This window comes from Gymnogyps californianus, chromosome 18, assembly GCF_018139145.2.
Source record: "Gymnogyps californianus isolate 813 chromosome 18, ASM1813914v2, whole genome shotgun sequence".
Taxonomy (NCBI): Eukaryota; Metazoa; Chordata; class Aves; order Accipitriformes; family Cathartidae; genus Gymnogyps; species Gymnogyps californianus.
Window position 1 is genome coordinate 2,337,560 of NC_059488.1, and position 24,794 is coordinate 2,362,353.

General features: G+C 48.3%; 1 protein-coding gene and 1 long non-coding RNA gene across 2 annotated transcripts in view; both read left to right on the forward strand.

Moving 5' to 3' along the window:
* The first annotated feature begins 5,339 nt into the window (after window positions 1–5,339).
* Window positions 5,340–8,403, forward strand: LOC127023754 (uncharacterized). The gene is made up of 3 exons (XR_007767468.1): window positions 5,340–5,432; window positions 5,897–6,019; window positions 7,808–8,403. It is a non-coding gene; the product is annotated as an uncharacterized LOC127023754 (long non-coding RNA).
* Window positions 8,404–12,843: 4,440 nt separating this feature from the next.
* CACNA1B (calcium voltage-gated channel subunit alpha1 B) overlaps window positions 12,844–24,794 on the forward strand; it is a 301,750-nt gene continuing 289,799 nt past the window's right edge. The window contains exons 1-3 of the mRNA XM_050908179.1: window positions 12,844–13,103; window positions 15,417–15,522; window positions 22,180–22,319. Of these exons, the coding sequence (XP_050764136.1) occupies window positions 12,844–13,103; window positions 15,417–15,522; window positions 22,180–22,319 (506 nt within the window). The remainder of the gene's footprint in view (window positions 13,104–15,416; window positions 15,523–22,179; window positions 22,320–24,794) is intronic.

The following is a 24,794-nucleotide window of genomic DNA, read 5'->3' on the forward strand; positions in this document are numbered from 1 at the left end:
CTGCAGTCAGGGGGAAAAAAAAAAAAAAAAGACTTGGAGCTCTGCGTTAGTCTAACCGGTGAGCTCCTGGGGAAGGAAGCGGCCAGCAGCACTTGAGGGGCTGTTGTCACCTCTGGGCGCTGTGTTGTGTGTTTGGTGATGGGACATCACCTTCTGGACTGCCCCAGCCTGGAAAGAGCAGACATGGTCCCTGTGCAAGTTGGATGGTGCCCATCACCGTGTCTTTGATGTCACTGTCACCTTTGGGAGCTACAGCACCGTCGGCAGGCGTGCCCCACCACGCTTTCGGTTGCTCTTAGAGATGAAAAACGTGTTGCAGGAAGTTAAGTGCTAACTTCTTCGGGAACTGGGTGCCTATTGCTGAGGTGCTCATGAGAATCCCACTGGGCTATAAACCCTTTTTGAAACTTTGCCTTAAAGTAATCCTTAAAAATGGGAATGCTTTAGAGATGTTTACAGTGTGCTTGTTTTCCAGAAGCTGGCAACAGGTTTAGTGCTTGTGAAAAGCTGCCAAATACCTTCAAGGCCCCTCTTCTGACCACTGGACTCCACTTGCTGCCAAAACTCAGACAAGAAAAATGGGCCTCCTGGTCCTAAATCTGCTTTGCTTTATTTTATTTATTATTTCTAACCCCTGTTCTTGTCAGTTCTTCCAATGTGAAAGTGTTAGCTGCAGTTTCTTCCTCTAATTTCCCACTTTCTGGCATTGCTGGGCCTCTTCTGCAGCACTACCCACCAAAAAACTTGCTCAGCTTTGCTACATTTAGGCAGTTTCTCTCACTTATGGGTCAGCCTGTGCAGTTCAGGCACACGCAGCTGTATACAGCGAGGGTTTGAGATACAAACTCTTCAGCCATCTGACTTCCCTTGCGATAAATGTTTGGTTGTGGCATGTGCTCTCTTTGCTGATTAAAACTATTTTCTCGGTAATAGAAGCTCTCAGTATCTCCTCTAATGTGAGGAGGAATAATTAAGTCCTCTCAGTAATGCAAATAAATAATGCCTTTGGAGAGTCCTGAGTGCATCATAAATCATCAGAGCTGTGTTCCTGAGATGCCACCTCCTTGTGTCCTGATGCTGAATGATTACGGCAGGGTTTTATCATGTGTTGTATAGAGATCACCCACTGGCCCCTAATGCCACCTGTAATGTCACTGCCTGAAGAGTCTGGTGACACTATGGTGTCCCTGATGCCTGGTTGTGACCTGTTATTGTTTTATGTAACCCCTTTATAACAAGAACGAAGCATCTCGGGATTTTTGACTGTCTCTCCTCCAAATAGCCCCATCAGGGAGAGAAATGCTGCCATCCCTCCATCTGTACAGAGGTGGAAGCATACAAGACCTGGCCTGACAGAATCCAGTGCTATGCTATAACCATATATATATACACATTTATATATGTATGTTTTTAATATATATATATCTCCATGTAGATATCAACATTTGACTTTTTTGTTTGTTTGTTTGTTTTGCTGTTAGAGCTTTGGGAGCCCATACTGAGCATCTGGGCACCTACCAGTTATAAGGGAAGACACAAATGCCTAAGAAAGGGATTCCCAAAGGGCAACGGGGGAAATATCACGGAGAAAGGTGCAACTTTTCTGCTAACTACCCAGCAGGACATAGCTGTGGGATTCTGAACTGTTTCTATCGTGCTTATTCCTTGAGTCGTAGCTTGCACGCTCTCTCCTCACAGTATGTCTTCTCAGAAGCCTTTCTGGGTCGGAGGAGGTGGTGGTGCCTCTGTCACACAGCACCCCAGTGATGAGAGCATCAGGAGCCTCTATCAGGGTGCATCACATTGGAAGGGAAGTGCCTGATCCATGACGCTTGCTGGTTGTAAGTGTGAGCATGTGGGTTATTCAGTTGGTATTGCAAAGGCTTGGAGAGTTTCAGGCATGACCAGAGGTGGGTGTTTAGAGACAAAGGAAAATTTTCTGGTGGAAACTTGGAGCCTTGAGTGCCCCCAAGGTTAGGGAGCAGCTGGGCAGGGGATTTGCAGCTTTGGGTGGAGATGCTTACCTCCGCAACAGCAAGGGGCAGAGCAGGTATCCCTGAGTAAGTGGTTTCACCCACGTGCGTTTCTGAGAGCTGCTCCAAAAAGAGCTAGACTCTTTCCTTAAAAATTTTAGAAATGTCTCATTTTGCGTATGATGTCCCAATTACCTACAGCAGGTACCAGCACATGGATGAAAATCCTCGCTTCATCCCTGAGAGTGACTGAATGGACCCACCACAGGGCAAAGTCGCTGCTCTCCTCTTTCGGGAGGAAAACTCTCATGCAGAGCAGGGGTGACTTGTTGCTTTGGGAGGCTCGGCTGTAAGCTTTTCTGAATTAACGCTAGCAGCTTCCCTCTGCTGAGACAGACTGGCTTGTTTAGTCTGGCCTGTTTGTAGAGTCTGGCATATCAGCATGGAAAGGAGCTGCAGGAGCGGCTCTGTGCTGTGGGAGCATCTGTCTGTCATGTGGAGCAGCTTCTCACAGTGCCCAGCCCCAGGGAAGGAGGAGAGGGATCTTCCAGGTCGTGGTGGGGAAGCTGGACCCCTCTGCAGGGGTGACAGCCCTGGCAGGGATCTGGCTTCCCTGAGATCAGTGTCACAGGAGGAAGAGCTCGTGGTGGGCAGTGGGTGCTCTGCTCCTGCCTTCTTCCCAGAGCTTGTGGGAATTGGCAAGGAGTGGCCAAGTATCTGTATAAATAACTGAAGAAGCCACATGTGCCGGTGCTGAGGACGAAGGAGCTGTGTAGCATGGCACTGGCGGCTGCCTAAAATCCAGTGCCAGCCCTGAGGCCGTGTCTTGTGCTCCCCATGGAGCCATAAGCAGAGTTGTCTGCGGAGATGCTCCTGCTGCCGAGAAGAGCTGAGGCCCCTGGGCTGGGCAGGTGGTTGTAAACCTCCCCCAGCAATTTCCCTTGCAAATCATTAGTCTTTCAAAGTATTGTATAAACCAGAAACCTGCTTAATTTATAAGGCCACCTTGCTGAGTGCCAGGGGTTGTGCTGGCTGATGAGCATGGGGCGAGCCAAAGGCAGAGGTGACGAACAGGGCGATACCCGACCGCAGAGCCGTGGGAAGTCCTCCCCTGCCCGTGGGTGCGGGTCGGTGGTACCCACAGCCCCGTCTGGGATGCGGCGTGGGGTGAGAGGAGTTTCAGTTCTGTCCGTGCTGGAACAGAGGGCGCTGGAGCCCGATAAAAATCCCGAGGCTGCAGCGAGCAGATGCCGGATCCCCCGGGTTCCCGCTGCCGCCCGCGCAAGGGCCGAGCGACCCCGTGGGAAGGGGAACCCACGCGATGCCGGTTAGCCACCGCTGTCCCACGGCTGCTGGGTGGCTTCTGCGGGCTCGATCTGCTCATTGAGGTTTGTGACAGCGATGGGCAATTCTCCCCCTCGCAAAGGCTGGCTGATGTCTGTCTTGGCAGCGTGGGGCCGGGCAGGGGAAGAAGCTGAGGCCGTGGGTGAACGGTTTTCCTCCGAGGCAGCTTCCCACCTTCTTCCCAGCAGCTCTGGGCAGCCTGAGGAGGCCAGACCCTCGCTGGGGTTTCTGTCCCTTGGCCACCAGCTCAGGTGCAGCGTGGTGTGCTCCCGTCCCACCGCGGGGACCCTTGCTCCGTAGGGTTTCCAGCCTCCCTTCCTTGGCATCCTGAATTAGCTCCGAGCAGCTGGTACTTCTTGCCAAAGGGAGAAGCACCTTAAAATGCTAGTGATCACCTGCTTTTGTATTTGGGATTGACACTAGTTTGCACCCTCTTAACCCTTCTCTTCTGGCTCTGTTACCTGAAGAAAACCTTCAGATTGCTTAATGTACCTCTTTAGTGCAGTAATCTTGGTCCAACGACCGTTTGTTTGTTTTTTTTTTTTCCCCTGTCCTGTGACCCCGGGGGTTGATTTTCAGGCTTTACCACATTTCTGTTTGCCTGCACACCGTCGTGTCCCGTCGTGTCCCCGTCCCCCCCCCGCCATCTCCATGGGGCTCTGACTCCTTCACGCTCTCCCATCTGCAGGGAGTGGAAGCGTGGCCCCTGCCTGTGCCTCGGCCTGCCGCTGCTCCTGGCAAGGACACGGCCCTGCCGGGGAGGGGGCCTCCCACGCGTGCCCCCGCTGCCCTGGTCCGTGGGCATCGCTCCCCGGGGCTGGAGCTGCCGGAGAGAGGGGCTCGGAGGCTGCAGGCTTGTGGCAAGGAGGACGCGTAGCCCGGTTAGCTCAGCGCTTCTCAAGGCAAAGGTGTAGCAGCTCGCTCCTTCCCGGCTGCAAGGAGCGAGTCCCTGTGGATTTTGCCTTGTCCCCTGCCTGCAGGCGTGCCGGGTCTCCTGGGCAATGAGCTCATGGCCTGAGGGGCTTTGCTGGCCTGTAACCCCAATGTTCTCCCACCCGTGAGAGAGAGCAGCCCCCCCCCCTCTTCATTTAACGTTTCTGCAATGGGGATAAGTGATATGCTTAAAGGATTAACTCCTCCTTTTCCTTAGCCTCTCTTCACTTTACCGTGTAAGCCAACAGAGAGAGTGCGGTAGAGATTGCTGTATCGTGTGTGTGACCACAAGAGATTAATTAAACAGTAAGCCCTAATTACTGAGGCTAAGGCTGACCGACTTCCTGTGCCTTGTAAAATAGCTGAATACTTAATTTACACTAGAATGTGGACATAACTTTCACCATTAGCTGAATAAACAACGAGCACCCAAGCTAAACGGATTGGTTGCCTAATAGGTGTACCATTATAAATGGAGCTCTCTCCTGGTGCAGGCGTTTCCCTGCCCTCTGCCTGGCTCAGGCTGGCCAACAGACACAAAAGAACATTTTTTTGTAAGGGGGAGCTGCTTTACAATGCACCGACCTGCCTTAAGCCTAGGGGATTCCCTGCCTGTCAATATTATTCAGCTTTCAGGCTGCTTATCAAAGTTGTCGTCGTTTGCATTTTGCTGCAGGTTGGAAAAAAAAAAAAATGGGGAAGATATTGAAAGGCATAAAAGAAAACAAAACCCCACCTCCCAGTGATGGGAGTACTCGAAGGTGATGGAAGTAGGGCGCCTAGCTCCTATTTCTGCCTTTCAATATCTTCCTTAACAGCAATAATAGATTCTGAGAAGTGAAAGTTAATCTGTAGCTCCAGAGCTTTTTATTGTGTTTCTCCCTTTTTGTGTGCGTTAACCTTTCAGATCTTAGAAAGCTGTGGAGTGTGCATTGCTTTTTAAAATTCCTATTATTCTTGCTTGCTGCATGGTTCCTGATCTGGTCCTAGACAGGCTAACAGCACATCCACCCATTAACTGTAGCTCATTGAGCACTTCATCAGACCTTCAGCCTGTCTCTTAAATTTATGTATTAGGTGGATTGGAGGTCCCGAGCGGGTTTGAAGCTTCGCTGAGCTGAGCGCTCTGCAGAGGAAAGAGCATCCCAGGATCACGGAGATAATAGCTGAAACAGGGAAAAGGTGAGCAAAGGACATCTGGATGCCTGTTTCAAGATGGGGGAAATACAGTGATTTAAAGGCCTTAGGTGTGTCCACGTGCCCAGGATCGTTGAGAGCGCTCGTAGCAAAGCCTTGGTGGACCCCATGTCTCCCGGCTCTGGTTCAGCACTTTGCCCGCAGACAATAGCACTCACTGCATGTTGGCCAAAATAACTCCTGAAACTGCAGGGTTTTGGGAAGGGGGAGAAGTTACCACTGCACGGGCTTTGCTTCTGCCTGCGTCTTTCATGTGTGGCTGAATGGATTTGCAATCTCATTCAGTCAAAATGAGTCAAATGCCCAATTTCTAAAACAACTCTGTCCACCTTTTCATATGCGTTATCTCTTTTATTTTGTGCCATATGAACTGAAGACCCCATATAGGAAACCCATCCTTGTTTTCTATCATCTGACCACATGTCACTAAAACCTATTCCTTTTCCTAGGTTAAAAGGACCAAAACCATCTTGAAACTGGGAAGACTTGGTATGTGCTGGTGAAAGGATTCAAGGATACTTTGAAGAACATCTCCCTGCAACAGTGTTCTGCAAGAGGACATGATGTGTAAGGTGAGTGCCACTAACCTGGTTCTAGCTTCTCCAGGATTTCCTAAGTCTGTATTGAAGGATGAAGGTGAGCTCTCAGTTATTGCAACTGCAGCACTTCAAATACTGTCATTACTCCATATTGCTTCTTTGCTCCATAGTGATGCCTTCTGAGAGATAAGCTTGCCCAGACAGCTGTTTCCAGCTGTTCCAGAGCAAAGGCTCTTTTTTTAGTACATGAAATACTGTAGAGGTCATCTGTTCCCCCTACATGCCCTCCCTCAGACACGTTGCATATGCAAGTGCCTAATTACTGACGTTGCGTACACAAGTGCCAAATTTTTGCAGATGTTAGGTGCAGAAACACCCGTGGAAGCTGCAGGTGCCCAGAAAGCAAACCATCGCCTTCCTCAGTTCTAGAACACGAACCTTCACGGTAACAGCCATCCTACAACTGAGGAAGAAGGCTTTGCAGTGTGTTACTCTCCTTGTGTAATATTGTTCTTCAGTCCCCAAGTTCTTCAAAACCTTAGAGGACCTTGGGAATCCGGGCCCTCCTCCACCTTGTCATTGGGCATCTCAACCCAAAACTTGGCAGCTGTAAACATGGAGTCATTTCCCTGTATGTTCATTTCTCCGGATTTTCTCTCTTTATGCCTGAATAGCTTCTCTTGCCCATCATTGAGAAGATGACAAGCTCTTGGTCCTTGATCAATTTGTATTCAATAATAATGCTGAAAATAATGCAGGCAAAGTGTGATTCCTTTTGCAGTGTGATTTGACATGCACCTGACGTGCTGGGAGCTTTGCGTAATATACAGCAGACGTCTGTGAGGGACAAGTACAGACACTGCTGGGTTTATGTGGAAAGGAACCTGGGAGCAGGCTGTCTCAAACTTGCATTAACCTTTGGCCAAGTGACTGATGAAATTCCCAAACTTCTCTGACTTTCCTTTGCCAACCCATCTAGCTCCTGATCTGGACCAGTAGAGTCCTGGTGCTCTAGCAGTTCTTATGATGCTTCTCACTCTTGGATTTCAAGAGTGATGCTCATGCAGAACTGAGCCTATACATTACTCTAGTTTGTCTAAAGTCAGATTTGAAAAGGTGTTTTGACGTCTAGATGTTGAGAAGCATCTAGGCAGATTTTCAGAAGAGCCTATGCAGAGGAGAGACCTGAATCTTAAGGACGATTAGATGTCCAATCATTTTTGTACCACAGACAGATATGTACTGAAAGATAGGCTAAGGCTCACCAAATCCCCCTCTCTGGTGATCAAGTCCTCTGTTGAACTGAGGTCCAAAGCAATGGAAGAGAAGGTGTGAACTTGTTGCCTTTCCCTGCTGGCTGGTCAGTCTTGGAGACCAATTGTGTAGAAACGATCTTAGAAATGCCAAGGAGAATAAAAATATGAAGCCTGATCTAAAAATAGTTAGTTAGTACTTTTTATCCATCATCTTATCACAGTTCCCCTGCCACGAGCCCTGGGTGTGTGCAAGCAGGTTGCTTTTCCACAGAGCAAACACAGTTGCGGTGTTGCTGGGGCTCGGATGTGGTGCGGTAACACTGTAAGTGGGACGCTGGGCACCAGGCAGGAGGTTTCTTGTCTGTCTTCAACACGTGGACAGCCTTGCTTCGCTGTGTCCTGTGATTTCATAGTTATCCATTGCTGTGAATTTTCTGGTGTGGTGTTATTCAGACTTTGGTCCTGCTTGTTGAAGTACTTTCTGAGCTGACTGCCTGGTTATTTAGCTACCTGGGACATGAAGTAAAGATGTCAGCAGACTTAATTCAGCTAACTTCTTCCACAGTCAAGAAATGGCCGCTGGGTTTCACGTCATGGTCCAGATGGACAAAGGAATGAAGTTCAAGAGAAACAGAACGAGTGCAACTGCTCTTGGTCTCCTGGGGTTCACTCAAGGTGGAGAGGTGATGTGGAGAAGGTGCTGAGCTGGGACTCATGGTACCTGATTTCCCTCCCTGACCTGCTGTGTGGCTGTAAGCACTGTGCCTCAGTTTCCCTTTCCTCCATTTGGACTGTTTAGACTAACCTCTTGTAAGTAGTAAGCTTGATCTGATCTCCTGGGCTGGAAGAGCCGTGTGGTGCTGTGGACTTGGGATGGTGCTTGGAGGTCTGTGCACCCCTTCGTGCAGAGACGAAATGGCTGTGCCAGCCAAATCCAACCCAGGGGCTTTGCCATCAATATTCCCGGCCCAACCGAGGAGCTCTCAGGGGCAGGGTCTCTCTTACTCTGCCTTTGTACAGCAGCTGAGGGTAACTGGCCCCAGTGGTTTAGGACACTGTATTACAGATGATACCACGATCATGACACGTGCATAAGAGGAGCTGTATCTCCATGAGGGCTCTCTTTCCCTTTGTTCACTCTTTTAGCCTTTTATTCTTGATGAAAAGTAACAGAGCACCTTTCTCACTGCCCGCTGTCTTTTGCATACTGCCATTCTGCATCGTCTGGCAGAGTCGAGCAAAATCTTTAACAATTTTCCCTACCTGTATCGCAGCAGGATTTTCCTCTGGCACAGCTGGTGCAAAATGCGTGCGTGTGAGTGAGGAGAGCAGAAATCGCTGGCCAGGAGCGCCTCGGTAAGCTGCTTTTCTTGGCCTGGAGCTGTGGACCTTCCTGTAGGCTGGAAGGTGATGTGCAGTCTGTGGTGTTTGTTTATATTTTTTAAAGGAAATATGCTCTTGGGAGCTGCTCTGTTTGGCAATAGCCTGCGTCCAGAGCTTCAAGATGTATGGGATTGAAGTGGCTGCTTTGTCCCTCAATCTTGCAAATTCTGAGAGCAAATAACAGCCTACCTCCAGTTCTCTGACCCCTGAGCTCACTGGGACACAAGGTGTGCCAGGAAACCTTGACCTTCCCTCTGAGCTGCTCAAGGTGCAGGCCAGGACCCAGGGGAGTCAGAGCGCGGTGGGAGTCCCTTCCTCTCTTCAAGGAAGAAATCTTTTGCTTTCCTACTGCTGTTTCTGTGAATGTGTCCCTCCTAACCTGCTCAGTGGGGGATGACAGCCGAGGGGACGTTGGGATTGTGTCCTTAAATTTTAGCCACCATCCCTCATATAGGACACCTGGGCTCATGTCTCTAGAGCACAGCAAGCTGGAAGTCCACTGCTTTGTGCTTCAACCAGAAACCCCCTGCCCTGAAATGGATCCAGACTGTCCCGGGAGTCCCCGTGAGCTGCTTTGCCAGGGCAAATAAATAGTGCCACCGGTGCTTGCCGTGATCCAAGTGTCCCAGTCATCTGACACGCAAAGACCTGCAATATTGTACCATTTTCTCTGCCCTGTCTGAGCAAGGCGGCTTTGCCTTTCCAGAGGGAGTGCTGCTCCATTAAGCCCAGTCACCTGCCTCAGGCTTGGTGCTTGGGATGGAGGTGAAAGTCCAGGGAAATGCTTGGTTGCCTGGCAAAGCTGCTCTGGGAGGAGGAAGGCTCCTTGCTGAAGCCAAGACAGCCAGTGCTGGAGAGCAGTGTGATTTGCTCACCTCTGTCTTTGGGGCTTGTGAGGAGGAGTTACTCATGACCGAATCCATTTTTAGAATTTGCCATGAAATGCTCTTTGCCCTCCTGTAATGGTAGATTATAGATGTCTGACCTGTTTCAGTGCTCTAAATTTTTTGCTTTCTTTTAACTCCCCTGCTCTTTTCATAATCTTAAAAAGCCCAACTAAATCCTGATGCTTCCCCTCTCAAAGCTAAATAATCCTTGCAATTGCAATCTCTTTCTCGTCTTTAAGGCTTTCAATGCTTAAGATCTGTGTGATCTTCCCTATGGTGTGGGGAAAAAAAAACACCCCAAAAAAACCCTGAGCATGCAGATTGAGAAAAGGGCAAACCGTGGTTTAATAGAACATCCCCGCAACGTGCTTGCATCATTTTCTCGCCGTCACAAACACCCCCACCACCCTGTCTGCTGACTTCACTGCAGTGCTGTGGTGGGGAGTTTTGTTCCTGGGAGAGGCAGGACAGTTTGGTGGCTCTGGGAGGAGAGAAGGGGATGTGGGGGTCAGAGTTTTACCTGATTCTCAGTACCACCTGATGCAAAAGACTGCACTTTTTTTGGACTTTTCAGAGCTGTCATGTCGTTCATCTGTCCCCCCCATCTTGCAAGCACGGGAGGATGCAGACATGAAGATTTGTGGAAACCAATGTATTTCTTTTTTCCAGATGCTGATTTCCATCAGAAGAAGTGGGGAATTATTGAAAATGGCATTTCCCCTTCTAGTGGCTATTGATAAGAGAGCCAGGTTTTTCCACTGAATAACATGGGACCACAGAATATATTAGATTTAGTGACCAGAAGCAGGGGAGTGAAAAATTCAGACAACTAAATAAATCAGCTGGGGGAAACTTGATTTTTAGATGAAAAGATAAATTCATTATAGAAAAAAATGCAGTGAGGATGAAAATGAAAATGTTTTTAGGGGAAACTTTAAAGAGAAAGGAGCTTTCTCCTGCCCTCTTCAGCCTGTGAGCTCCCTGCATCCTCCTTCTCCCTCCATGAAATAAAGAAACTTTCCCTGATGACCCAGTTGTGCGGATCAGCTCAGCAGTGCTCGGGGGTGAAGACTCGTAGGAGGAAACGCTCTCATTTTAATCTCTGCCCAGGGTCTGTTTGAGTGTAACAGGGCTCCTGAGCCAGCGGGAGCTGGAGCAACATGGTGGCAGCCAAAGCACGAGGCCTCCTTTCCCAAAGACTTCACCTTCCTTCTCCAGGCAAAGTTTTCCCCGAAGACTCCAGCATTCAGTTTAATCTGCAAATTATCCAAAACTGGGGTTGGGGAAAAGTCCTCTTTTATTGCATTCCCAGCACGTGCATGGGAAGGCAACCTACAGACTGGAGCTGCTTCTTGCTGACCTGGTCCCCAGGGCTTGCAGAAACCCGGTGGCCGTGTCCATGTCAGGGGGGTTGGTGGCTGTTGCTGTCTCTGACCCTTGGGGCAGCAGGATGTGATGCACCTTCCTCCCTCGCTGCTTCCCTCTGTGGCTCCTTGAGTTGGTGCTGCTGCTGGCTCACCTCAGCAGCCAGTGCTGCCTCCGAGGGTACCTTCTGGCTCCGCTGCAGTGTGAGAAAGCCCTTCAGATACCTAAGCCCTGGGTAAGAAGCTGGTTTCTTCTAGAGAGTCACCCTTTGGATATTGCCAGCCCTTATTTGTGCCATTTGTGGCTGTTGCCAGCCCTCTTGCTGTCTCCTGAAGCCAGCAGATGTTGTTGCTACAGACTTGCCTAGTTGGTGGGTTGGTTTTGAACTGAGACGGCTTGGATGACTAAGGCAAAAAACACATTAGCGGCACAGCCCAGGGTTTCCTGACTGTGAGGAAAATGAAAATGTCCCCCTGTTGACAGCCCTGACTTCTCTGGAGGGTCCCTTCTAAAAGTTAATAGTTTGTATCCCAGATTTAGCCTAAATGCAAAAGCATATCCTCAGCAGCTACTGCAGTGACTGTGGACGTGAGGCGCTCCAGGAACAAGGAGGAGTTAGCTTTCTGACTTGTGGTGGATGGAAGCAACAGAGGGTGTTGGAATAAACAGGATTAAAGGATTTTGTCCATAAATACAGGATTAAAGGTATCCAGTGCTCTGCAGGAGTCATTCAAACCAAGGAGAAACAAAGTAAGTTGTCCAGAAGGGCGCAGCTCTCTGTTTCAAGCCAGCCTGTGCAGGCACATCCCCGCACCACCTTATCCCTGTGTGCTGGTGCCGGTGGTTACATCCCCCCCCTCCACCCGCATCTGTCCCTGCCACGGCGGTGCCCACCGGCCCCCTGGTCCCAGGGGCCGGATCTGAAATGAGCACACCCCCCCCCATTGCCCCGCACCCCCAGCCCCCCACCTCGCGCCCCCATTTCACACTGCACCCCCTCATCGCCCCCAGCCTTCCCCGGGGCTTCTGATGGCACAGGCGGGGGTGACGGGAGCTCCGATGCCCGGCGCTGCCCGCGCCTCCGGAGCCCCCCCGCCGCGGCTGGGGGCACCCATGGGTGCAGCAGTTGGGCAACGCACATCTGGGCAGAGCACATCTGGGCAGCGGCGCGCAGGCGCGGGGGCCGCCTCGCCTGTCGTGTCCCCCCCCCGGCCGGGGCTTTGCGCGCCCGCGGAGCCCTGCGCAGAGGGGGAGGGGGGGGGCTCGCTCCCTCCTTCCCCGCGGCCCCGGGGAGTGGCCGCGGCTCCGCCGTATTTATCGGGGTGGGCGGCGGCGGGCGGGCCGGGCCGGCTGCATCCATCCTTCCCTCGCTCCCTCCCTCCATCCCTCCCTCCCTCCCTCCATCCCTGCCCGCCTCCCGGTGCCGGTGACTGGAGCGGGCGGAGCCGCGGCGGCCGATTGGCTCCGGGCATCACATGCGGCGGGGCCGGGCCGGAGCCGGAGCCGGAGCCGGGTCGGGCTGGGCTGGGCACGGCGGAACGCTCCCGCGGCGGGCACGGCAGCAGCGCAGCCCCTTCCCAGCCCAGCGCCCCGCCGCCCACCGCCGAAGGGACCGCAGCCGCCCGCCCGCCCGCCCCGCCGGCCGTGCCCCCCCCCGCCGCCGCCCCGGCCATGAGGTCGGCCCGGAGAGACGGCACCTGTGCGGGGAGGTGAGCCGAGCCCCGGCGCCTTCCTCCGACCCCCCGGGCAGCCACAGCGGCGGGGAAGAGGAGGGGGCGGAGGAAGGGAAAGGGATATATATATATATTTTTTTTTTTTTTTAAATATATCTATATATTTTGCTGCGATCAATCCTGATCCCGCAACTGAAGCCCCCGGAGGGAGAAGTGCTGCGCGCTGTGATGCGTCTTCCTCTCGCCTCGCCTGCCAGTTTGGATTGTAGCGCCCGGCTCCGTGCACTGAGAGAATGGCTCGGTTTGGGGATGATCTGCCAACCCGCTATGGAGGTGGAGGGCCGGCCGGGGCTGGAAGAGGGAGCAGCCGGCAAGGTGGCCCCCAAGCCGGCCAAAGGATGTATAAGCAGTCGATGGCTCAGAGGGCCAGGACTATGGCTCTCTACAACCCCATCCCTGTCAAACAGAACTGCTTCACAGTCAACAGATCCCTCTTCATCTTCAGTGAAGATAATGTTATACGGAAATACGCCAAGAGAATAACAGAATGGCCATATCCTTTCAGGGAGGGTGTGTGGACACGGTGGGGAAGGTGGGGAGGGGGAGAGGGAGACTCGGGGAAAGAGATTCCCCCTAGGTAGCTAAGGATGAGTGTCTGGTGCTAATGTAGACGTGCCTGTGTGATCCAGTGCGTGTAATGGGTGTGTGTGACATGGATCCGTGTGTCCGACATAATGTACGGCTGTGTAGCCGGGTATCATAGGAAATTGCTTCTGTGGGAACGGCGGAGTGTGCTTTTGACTGTGCCAGGGGTGTCTGTAAGAAAGACATACGTGCGTTTCAGTGTGTGTTTAGGTGTGAGATATACGGTTGCATAGATTTACATTTCCTACAATTTAAGCCAAATGCAAAGGGTTCTGTGAGAGTCATGCTAATGAATCCTGATTCTTATTTCCATCTTAGAGTCTTTCAACTCTTCTTTCTCACTCTGAATAGAAGAAGGAACGTGGGATAAAAATGGTGACACCTTAGCATTAAAGCTGCATTGATAGTAGGGACATTGATAGCCAAGGTACCTTGCGAATCCCATTAACACAATCATTGCAGCTAGGTTTTTGGTACATCACCTCCTGAATCCATTAGAATCAACACGAATCTTGTCACTTTGATTAGGTGCATAGCCTAAGCTTAGGCTGTACTAAAAAGAATTAAAAATAAAAAAGAAAAGCTTTGTGGCAGACGGAGGCAGTAAGTGGGGAGAAGGATCCTCTGCTGTATTGTGAAAGGGGCAGATGCTTTCTGTCTCAGAACCAGCTCCCAGGCCAAGTGAGCTGCAGAGATCTTCCTCAGAAGGGGGCTTTGCTTGTGATGATGCACACAGTGGGGTTGTAAGCCATGAGAAAAGGGAAGCAGACTATTTGAGGTTACCAGGGAGTAGATATAGTGTGTGTGTGTGTGCATGCGCGCGCGCGTGTGTGTACAGAAGTGCATTACACTGGTGATCTCAAGGGAGCTGGTTGTTTTCTTTTCATTTGATATCACAGACCTATTAATCCTCAGCTAACAGCAGCAAGGCCTCCTCCCAGCCTCCCAGCAACACTTTCAATTGCCACAGAGGCCAGCTCCCGTTCAGGCTTCCCCGGTTTTCACTTCCTGAGGGGCTAAGAGGAAAAAAAATGCACCGGTAGAGTGAATGCACTTCCCTTCCCCCTGCACACACACACGTATTGATCTTTCTGTCCATATTATAAAATCACGGGGGCTGCTGTACTTCCTCATCCGTTTCTCCTTCCCTGCATTCAAGTCTGCACAAACGAGCTCCAAAGCTCCGGCGGCAGTCAGAGCATCGCATTTCCAGCAAGGCTAGACGCAGTCTATCCCTCTCCTGTCTCTGGGGCGACTCGTCTGCGTCTTTCTCGTGCGGTGCAGGGGAGGGGACCCCCCCAGCGCTGCGGAGTCAGCGGGTTCAGCCCAGCCACCAGCCGTTCCCCGCGCCGGAGCTGCGGGCCGAGGTGCCGGCGGGGGGGCCCGGGGCAGGACGCTGTCCGCGGTGCTGAGCGGAGCTGTCCGCGGTGCGGAGCGGAGCGGAGCTGTCCGCGGTGCTGAGCGGAGCTCTCCGCGGTGCTGAGCGGAGCTCTCCGCGGTGGAGAGCGGAGCGGAGCTGTCCGCGGTGCGGAGCGGAGCTCTCCGCCGCCCTGGGGCCCCGCCGCCGCCCGCAGCGCGGCTCCGCCCTGGGAGTGCAGGGGCTCGGCATGGCTTCAGGGCTGGAGACGGCGGCGAAAGACAAGGGGGTACCTAGTGTCGGGTTTGTCTTCTTTCCCGTGAGATCTCTTCCCTCGCACGCCCCGATAGGGCGCTGATGGTTTTATTCTCACCAGAGTAGGCATTACGATCTAGCAGTAATTTGTGTTTTGGACCTGCATAGACACTCTAAATCAAACTTTTCTAGCCCATCGCTTATTTACACTATGTGCTCAAGTTAAATGACAGGGAATTTCTGAAGAACAGTTCAGCAGATAGCATTCAGCTGTGTAATCTATTTTGGGGCAGTTTAGCTTATCAATCTCATTTAAAAATAATAATTATTAATCATTTTCTGTTTCCTTTGGACCTTCTGCTTTCTTACTCCCAAATTCCTTGAGCAGCTCAGATTCTAAGTCACTAACTCTCTCAAAGAAGAGAGCCAATTTCCTGCTGTCTTCCAAAGACACCCCAGAAAGAACTGAGGAAGTCAAGGAGACTAAATATCTTCAAAAAAAAAAAGAGAGAGATCTTAGACTGCTCAGCTAATGTAACTGTTTAGGTAGAAATGGGATTTGGATGAGGTTCTCCTTGTCTAGTGTCTTCTTTAACTTCTGGCCCCCACTCCGTTTGAATACATGATTTTAGCGACAATCATAGCCAATTGTATTGTGCTGGCTCTGGAACAACATTTGCCGGATGGAGACAAGACACCTATGTCAGAGAGATTGGTGAGTTGTATTCATTTATTTACATTTTTTGTTTCCGGTCTAGTACAAAAAGCAGTCAGCCACCCAGTGTTGCGAGTGCTTGTATCTATTTTAAAGATCCACATGTAAACAAACAGGCATTGACCTGACAATCAGAAAAAAGAAGCCAGTGACAACAAGTCTAACTCTAACCTCCCAATCCCATCTTCACAAGAATGCTTCATCACTCTAGCCGGCCCTGCCCAATTGCAGGAGAAGAGATGGACCTTACATTATGATCAGGAGAGCAGCAAACTTAGGTTGTCTATAAAGCAAGAGAGGAAGGGACTGCCAAATGCTCAGAATTATCTGTAGAATCAAATGAACTTCTGTGATATTTTCCCAGGAAGTGGTAGAACAGAGTAACCTTTTAGGTTCCTCTGTCTTTCAGCTATCTTCCTGCTACAGCATATATCAAGGACCCTACAAAGCAAACTTTGGGTTTAGATGATTACACTTCCCTTCCAAAAAAAGAAATCAACTTACAGAGGAAAATAATTTACCCGCAGGCTTTATGGTAATGAGCCCAATTACCTTATTTCAAAAGAAAATATAAGAATAGCTTCAAAATGTTTCTTCCATTTATCGTCTCTGTAGGAAAAATGGGTACTATTTGGTTTGATTTTTCTCCTGCTGTTAATGATCTGGAACATCTTTCATGCCTAAATGCTTTAATCCTAGTGCATGTTCAAAGGATGAATAAATATGGATCCATATGTGGTTTACATGTAGATATTAAATAATGCAAACAAAGAGAATATAAGACTTGCTGCCAAAAGCTAGAGCCTCTGAACACTGGTTGCTACAGTTTTCAAGGTTGGTCCATACCAGTGGGCAACTCTCGCAACCTCATTCTTCAGAAACAGGAAAAAGTGTAGAAGTGATAGATGTAGAAAGAGCTTCAGGGTCAGCTAGTTGATACGGCCTGTTTGGAAATGTCTCCGCTCATGCTGGCTGCCCACCTGCATTGTGTTTGCTCCGTCTCTTTCTGTTTGAATTATTGCTACTTAAGAAGAGTTAGGAAAAAATTAAGAACATGCATGTATGTTGATCTTTCTGCCATTAAACGTGTCTGTATATTTTGGGATGGGCTAGCAAGGTAAGCCTGGGGTTGTGAGCAAAGCACAGGTTTAGACCCAGGGTAATGACCGAGCTGGGGAAATGCCTTCCATAGTTATGAACATATGGACTAGCGAAGAGGAAAAGTAGTTCTGTGGATGTTCTGGCTTGATAACCCTTTGGTGATCTGTCATTTTAAGCAGCAGTAGGTATGGTTAGCACATTGTTTCTATGTTCCTCTATATCCCTAGATATGTAAGGGGATCCTAGAGGCTTTTTATTGCTCCTTTCCCCCATTGTATTAATTCCATTTTACAGCACCCAGTACTGCACACACACCTTCGGTTCCTGCCCAAATCATTCCAAAGGGGGGCACTGGCATTACCACCGAATAGTGTAAGATAACTGTATGAGTTAAATGCACAGCCTCCACCTTGTTGGCTCTGCCTTGGTGATGAAGGAAGAATTAACCCCTGATTTTTGTCCCAAACACCTCTGTGCAGCATTGTCTTTGATCCAGATATTCTGAAGCCATTTTAACTACAGCACATTTGTAACTGAAGTATAAAGTGGTTTATCATAGAAGAACACTGAGAATCTTTACAAGTCATGAAATATTTTCTGTTTGCAACATATGCTGGAAAGATTAAGCACTGTGAATAAGAAAAACTGTCTTCTGGTTTTCAAAGTGAAACCTCTTTAGAATGCTCCTGCCACTTCCACAAACTGTAAGTTGTTTCATTGAAAATGTTACAAATCCGTGCTAAACCAGAGTGGGCGAACACTCCCATACATTTACAGGTTTGTTGAGCCAAATGATAAGTCCATGCAGAGGAGCAGGTGCTTTACTGCCGTCTTTGGCAGGAATGGAATTGGTCTTTTTTTGGTTAGTGATTTATGGATATACCTTTCCTTCTCCTGAGTTCATTAAAATCTCCAAATTGGAGTGAGGGCTCATCACTGAAGAGTTAATCAGATCCTGATGATATGAGATGCACATCACAAGCCTTTTATGACTGGGAGATGTAGGCAGAGTTGTTGAAGGAAAACCAAAGCTACCTGGATACTTTGTGCCACAGATACAAAGACAAAAAATCTTAGGATTGTCTGTTTGTTAAAGCTGAGAAAAAGAGGGAGGAGTCCATACAAACATTTTCATTATTCTTCTCTTCTAATCAAAATTTTCTTCTATGTATCTCCGCAGAGACCCAAGATATGAACCTGCAGTGCAATCTCACGTGGCTGTTTTCTGTGCTTGTGTTACTTGTCAAGCAGGGTTAATTAAGCACATGGGAAGAGCAAGTGATATCTCAGTTTATGCAATGTTTCAAGAACTGGAAAGGCTGAGTTATGAGTAATCTTTCTCTGTCCATTTTCTGTATGTAGTTTGTAGCGCAGAAAAGCATTACTTGGCTCTGGGATGGAATTCTCGTCAAAACCAGGGCTCTGAAAAAACATCAGTCGTCTGGTGGTCAAAGCATTTAGCGGTGAACTGGAGCATTGGCTTCAAGTCCTTGCTCTTCAGACAAGAGAAATAAGCTCATTCTTCCACGAGCAGCAGAATGACCTACCCCCCAGGCTCTTGCCTGCTCTGAGCCGGGAGTCTCGCATGCTTTGGCTGCTGGAAGTGTTTACTTCACATCAGTAATTATCCACTGGAACAGAGATGCTACAAACTTGCTACTGTCCATCTCAGCTGAGTGCCTTAGCCAACAGGTTGCAGAGTCAGTCTCTCTGTCCCAATAAATATTGCATTGTTTGTACACGCTGGAGTGATGCCAACTGAAAAGATGCTGAGGGAGTTGTACTGAGCGGCCCAGAGCCTGGTGGTGAGAGCTCCAAATGTGGGAATGCGAGCTTCACGTCTGAGCCCTGAATGGCCTTGCAGGTGGACGCCTTGCTCATGATGCTCTTGGCTGTCCAGGCTGAGGCACGCTCGTTCTCTGCCTGTCTCTTTCCTAATTTCTCAGTTTTTCATGAGAAGCTTCAGTAGACCACAGTGTCCCAGCCTGACAGAGACGATATCAGAACTTGCAGAACAGGAAATCTATTTTCTGCCCCGCTCTGGGGCACACCCTGTTTGAAGACACCAGTGGGTCTGTAGGATGTTCATCTGCATGCTGCTGTAGGGCTCTGAGTGTTTGGCTCCTCTGGGTGTTTTTGATGTGAGGGCAGAATATAACTTTTCCCAGATATTCAGCATGACAGCTCTTGCACTTTACTAATGGATTTAATTCTTTATCCTATCCACAGGCACTTTGTGCAGTCATATGTGAGCTGTTCATACTAACCTTTGCATGAACAAAGCCTTACACACCCAGACCTATCAAGGCTGTCACACCCAAAGGCCAAGGAAAGACACTAGGACACGGACTAGGAATAGTAATGACTTTCCAGACTCAGGAGTTGTTTCTGACCTGAAACATATTGATTAAATGTGTGTTTGGCCCAGTCTCAAGCTTTTCTGTGTCCACGGCAAACAACCTGCTGGCACAGCTCTGGCTACTGCCCAAATTCTGCACCCTCCTTCCAAGCACGCACGCTGATACTTATTATCACCTGCTTTCCCACTCTTGAACCCAAGCAGCAAGGCAGGCTCCTGTCTGAAGGGGGCTGCAGGCTGCCCTGGCAGCAGGATTTCCGAGCCGGCAGCAGTGCCATTTCCGTGCTGCACAGGGCATGTCACCCATGTCCTCGCCCTCCAGCTCCTTCCATCACACACAGTCACGCGAATCCTTTTTTCCAGCAGCAGGCCCCACTGCCTAATAGTGGTAGCATAAATTGTATTTTTCATCTCCTTGTTACTGCCCTGATTCTTAGGCTAAATTAGTGTAAATTTAGACAGGCTTTAGAAAAGACCCTCTTTCTATCCCCTCTTATTTCCCCACCTACTCACTACCAACCCTATAGATGACAGTTTTTCTTTGTAATAAATACCCAAGCCCATCTGTGAGCCTTCCTGCTTCCCTAGAAGCTGACAAGAACTTCTTTGACCCACTTCCTAAGAGCTCTGTGTAGTCCTAGCTTTGAGACAAGCATATTCTATCAAACCCTTGAGTACCTGAAGCCTGGCTTTTTAAAGCTGGGAGCTGTAATCGCAAGGCACCTGACCTAGATTGAGCAAACAACTGGTAGCAGAGTAGATATAAGGCTTCCAGGAAGCAAGGGAGTAATGAGGGTGAGTGTATGTGGGTAAAGGTATGTTTTTTTGTCTGTGGTAGAAGAGCTATTTTTAGAGGCATGCTAGTAGTTGTGGGATGGAAATATAGGATGGGCTAGGAGGCCTGCACAAGATTAGGAGAGCTGAATCCCATCCAGCTCGCTCTCAAGCTTTGTTTGCAAAGATTTTGTATTCTTGTTGAATTAGAAGGTGTCGTGGGGTTGAAGAGCAGGCAGACGAGGCTGTTAGAGTGCTCCTGTGTGCACAAGGAAAGCAGAGGAGCAGTAAGGTAACTTCTCCTGAAATTGCATATGATGATTTCTGACCCCCTCTTCCTTCTTCCCTGTTTTCTGTACTGGGTTGGAGTCCTGGGATGCCTCTAGCTCTTGCTGTGGAGAAACTGCTGAAAGAAGGCTCTTATTGCAGGATTTCTGCTGAAGGTCACAAAAGGTCTGATGGCCTTGCCTTGTTCCTGTTTCTCTGTGGGTAAATAGCACTGAGATGGGCAGCTGGAGTTTCTCAGTCTGTCAGTGATAGCTTCTGTATCCTCTGAGCAGCACCAGTGAGGCTCTGTGGAGGGGCAGAGGGCTTGGAGTGCTGCCATTTGTGGAAACAGCTCCTTGGCTGGAGGACAAGCTAGTTTTGGGGTTGGTTTTTTTTTCCCCCTCCATTTCAGCCAAAGGCCTACGTGTGAGCTCAACAGTCACTGGCTCTGTTTTGCTGTCTGGCCAGTCAGCACGCCTGTGTGTGACCTGCAGGTGACTGGTCATCTTGCCTGGCCATAGGGGAATGGGAGGTGGAGTTGCTGGGGCTGTGAGGTTAGGAAAGGTGGAGGGGAGTAGAGATGACATAGGGTGAAAGATGAAGTATGTGGAGGAGCTGGGGTCACTGAGGTGTGTAGGGATGTGGGGTGCTGCTTTGTAGGAAGCAAAACTTGAATTCAGCCACTGATGGAAAAGCCTGTCCAGAAGCAGTAATTTCCAACAGCTTGGAGGCATCTTCAGTGATTAGTGCTTTGTGGTTGACTTGCTGAGTTGGGCATACATCGATGTGCTAAGTGCATAAGCCTCTTTGGGAGGAGTATGTTATTGTATTGGTCTTCTAGATGTGGAAAACCTGGCTTTCTGTAACAAGTACTATGCCTAAAGCATGGATCTGTGTGCCAGTGCTGGGTCAGAGTTGAGCAAGAGTTGCCATGCTTGTAAAATAAATTGTTGTATCAAAACTGCTTCTGTCTTTGTCCTGTGGCCACAAGACTTGATGTTCATGTTCTTTCTGCATAAGAGAACTAAAATCACCTTTTGTCATTAGTAGAATTGCAAAATGTAAACAACCATGCATCAAAGAGCAGCTCAACTCTTTGGCTCCGATGGTCAGAAATGTCGAAGCCGCTGGAACAAAGATTTCTAATCTCTTAATTTGGGAGTTTGCTTCCTTTTGGGTAGGGCTGCTTTCCTCCCAGTGACTTCAGCTGAACTCAGGGAGCTAAGGCACATTTGGAAATTGGTTGCAGGTGCCAAAGCTGATTAACATGTTCTTGAAATTGATGCCCGTTGCTTTCACCTCTTGCTTTGTTCTCATTTCTTGCCCACATCTTCCTTCCAAATGTGAATGCTTCCATTTGGCATGGAATTTCTCTTGAAACTCTTATCAATAAAGTATAATACTGAGGGACTTGGTGCCATAGATGAAAAAAACGGTTTAGTAAAACTGTGGAGACTGAGCTTGATTTTTCTCTAGTGAGTGAGGACACGAAGCTGTGATCCCATGGTATGCTTTAGTCCGCACCATGGGCCTGAGACACAAACCTTGCTGCTTCTGCTGTGAATGGAAGGGAACGGGGATTCCTCCCTGAATCAGATACACAGTGAAAGGAAAACAAATGAGGCTGCAGCTGTGGAAACTGAGAAAACGGAGGAGAAAGAGTGAAGGAAGAACTGGTGGAATAAATGATAAATAAATAATTTCCTGCCAGTGTTTGCAAGCTTGCTGTGCTGACTGTTACTCCCCAAGATATCATCTTGTTTCAGTTTCCTGGATGAATTGTAAAGCACGTGTTTTCTTCCATGTCAATAGCTACAGAAATATGTGATCTCGAGTTTAAATATACCCTTAAAGCAAAATTTCAATATTAAAATTCCCTCCAGAATATTGACTAAAGCTGCAAAGTGTGGGGTGAAATGATCAGAATAAAGGCAAATAGAATTTCCAATGTGAAAAAACAAATTTTCCTTCAGAGAAATAATAATGAAATTCTTCTCTGTGCTTAGTTCCAGTAAACTTAAACTTTTTGGTTTCAGCTCTCTTCAGAGAGCTGAAAAGGGCGTGAAGTTGGTGCATGTAGTTGTTTATACGACTCTGGCTATCAGTGCAGAAGCATAGGTATCTCCTTGACACCTTTGGTTTTTATTCTTTTGCAGGATGACACTGAGCCGTACTTTATTGGAATATTTTGTTTTGAAGCTGGTATAAAAATCATCGCTCTGGGGTTTGTTTTTCATAAAGGCTCTTACCTCCGAAACGGTTGGAACGTGATGGATTTTGTCGTGGTCCTCACAGGGTAAGTGACCTCCTCTTGCCCTACGTTTAAGGGGGACCCTTGCTTTGATTTGTGTTGTTTTTTAACTGTGGGTTGGGTGGGAGTGATTTTAATGAACTAGTACTAAAAACCTGCATTTCTGACCTTACTGTCTTTAAATAATGGCTATTGTGCTGCATGAGGCACTTTCAAAGCGTTGTTTGAACCAACTAAAAAGAGGTTTCGAGGATATTTATTTGTATATATGCCGGCATGTATCTTATCCAGATGCTTACTGACATTTCTCGGACTTCACAGGTTCTAATTGCCACTAGGTACTTGAACCTGATTTAAATCAATCTAGCTTCTGACATTACAGGATGACTTTAAAAGTCAACATGGAGTGAGCTAACAAATCAAATGCACTCCATTTTTAAGCTATTACAATTCTGAAATCAGTGAAGTTTCTGCAGGAATGAATTTGGTCTGCTATAAAATAACTTTTCTAAAAATAATTCAAAGAGGGTGCATATCTTATAAAGGACGGGGCTGAAAATGTTACCTGTGCATTTTGTACCCTGGTTTGAAATGATATCACTAATTTCTTTCCTGGAAATGCTTACAATATTTTTGTGTTATACATCGCAACAGTTTCTATATCTATTTATATAGCAGTGTAATGTTAGTGGATAAGGAAAACAAACATTAAGTAACACTTATGGTCTACAAATTGTGCTTTAAAGCTCCAGAGGAAATGTTCCAAAGGTCTGCGTGAGGTCCTGATCTTGCAGCCTTCATCTTGGAAGGATTTCAGATAGTTTTTCCCCCCAAAGACTGCAGTCTGGCTCTTGTTATTAATATGCACTCATTTCACACACCGTCTCTGCTACTGTGTGTGACGAACACATATATTCTTTGGTCTGGTTAGTGGTGTAGAGTAGGATGCTGTTAGGAAAATGCCATACATATACAAATGTATTCATTAGATACATTATCACTGTAATTCTATTTGCATTCAGTGTACCATGTGATATAGCAATTGAGAGGCCAAAGGGAATTCTTTATGTATTGAGAGGAAGAAAATAAATATGCAGGGCTTGATTCTCCTGCTGCTGGGGCCGGGTTTTTAATCAATAGAAACTTCAGTGGAGCCACAAGGAGAATCAGATTTACATACTTGGAAGCATAGGGGGTACCAGGATGAAAAGAGAATTAGCACAGATGCTACAATTATTCACACCGATGGTATGTTCTGATTCCTAGTTAGCACTGTGCCCTTTTCTGCGTTTAAAAAAAAAAAAATTAAAAAAAAAAAAATCAAGGCCCTGATTCTGGAAAGGACTTTGGCATGTGGTTTAATTTATCCTTCAGCAAAGCATTCAAGTACACGTTTGAATTCAGCTGACTCCAGTGGTTCTGTACTTAAAGTTAAGGTTATACATAAAAGCCTTCCTGAATTGCAGCCATATTGTTATTTGTTTAGGCATGTTTTAGATTTGGGGTTTTTTTTTCATAAACACAGACTGAGAATCAAAATAGATATATTTTTTAAAACTGCCTAGCTGTGACCGAGACGTTCAAAGTTTTGCAACAGTAGCTGAAACATCACGTGTGCGTGCCGTGCTTGTGGAGTCACAACCGAATGTGTGATGCTACAGGCGTGACACCGATGTCTTACTGGTGCCAGTTTTATTGTGAGTGCTGTTCGCAGCGCTGTTTGATCTCTGAGCATAATTGTGGAATATTGGCTTGATTAGACAGCTGTAATAAGGAACCCTGTTGCCATCTGCAAACATGCGTATTCTTTTGAAGTACCATCCTGTTAACGTCAAAGCTGCTGGTTTCCAATGGTGATGCTAGCTGGGCTGTATTGAAATTGTCTTGTACATGGACTTCCCACCAGGCAGGCAATGCAGGGAAGGCAAAGCGTAAACTGAGCGACATTAAGTCCCAGAGTCGTCTCCACCGAGGAAATCCACAGACCTCTAATCCTGCCATTTGAGGGCTGGATTTAGCAAGGTGCTTGAGCTCGTGCCAAATTTTTGATGGTTGGGGGCGGGGGGGACCCTACTGAAAATAACAGGGTTACTCATGTGCTTGGTTAGATAAATGCTTTCCTGAATCTGGGGCTGTATTTCCAAACCCAGTCATGAGGTGGAGGGACCTATAGTAGAGAAATAACGGTGAAAGATCAGCAGCTTCACGCAGGGGATTGAATTAGTGTTTTCTCTGTAGCCTGTTGTGTTTTGCTCTGAAGTTCCTAGATCCTTATTATGTTCTTAGCTTGGTGCCGTGGGTCTGTGCTAGAAAGCAGGAGCTCCTCTTCCTTGGGCTTCCTTCCCTGGGCAGAAACCCTTTCATCTGCCCATTGCCTGCCCCAGCTCGGCTAACAAGGGGAAGTCTGAGCAAAGCTGTTTATTGGAGCCAGACATCATCCTGGCATTTCTGCACCGAGGCTTTAAAGACAGGTTGCTGAGGAAGAACATTTACTACTGGCAAACCCGGCTGTTTCTCCAG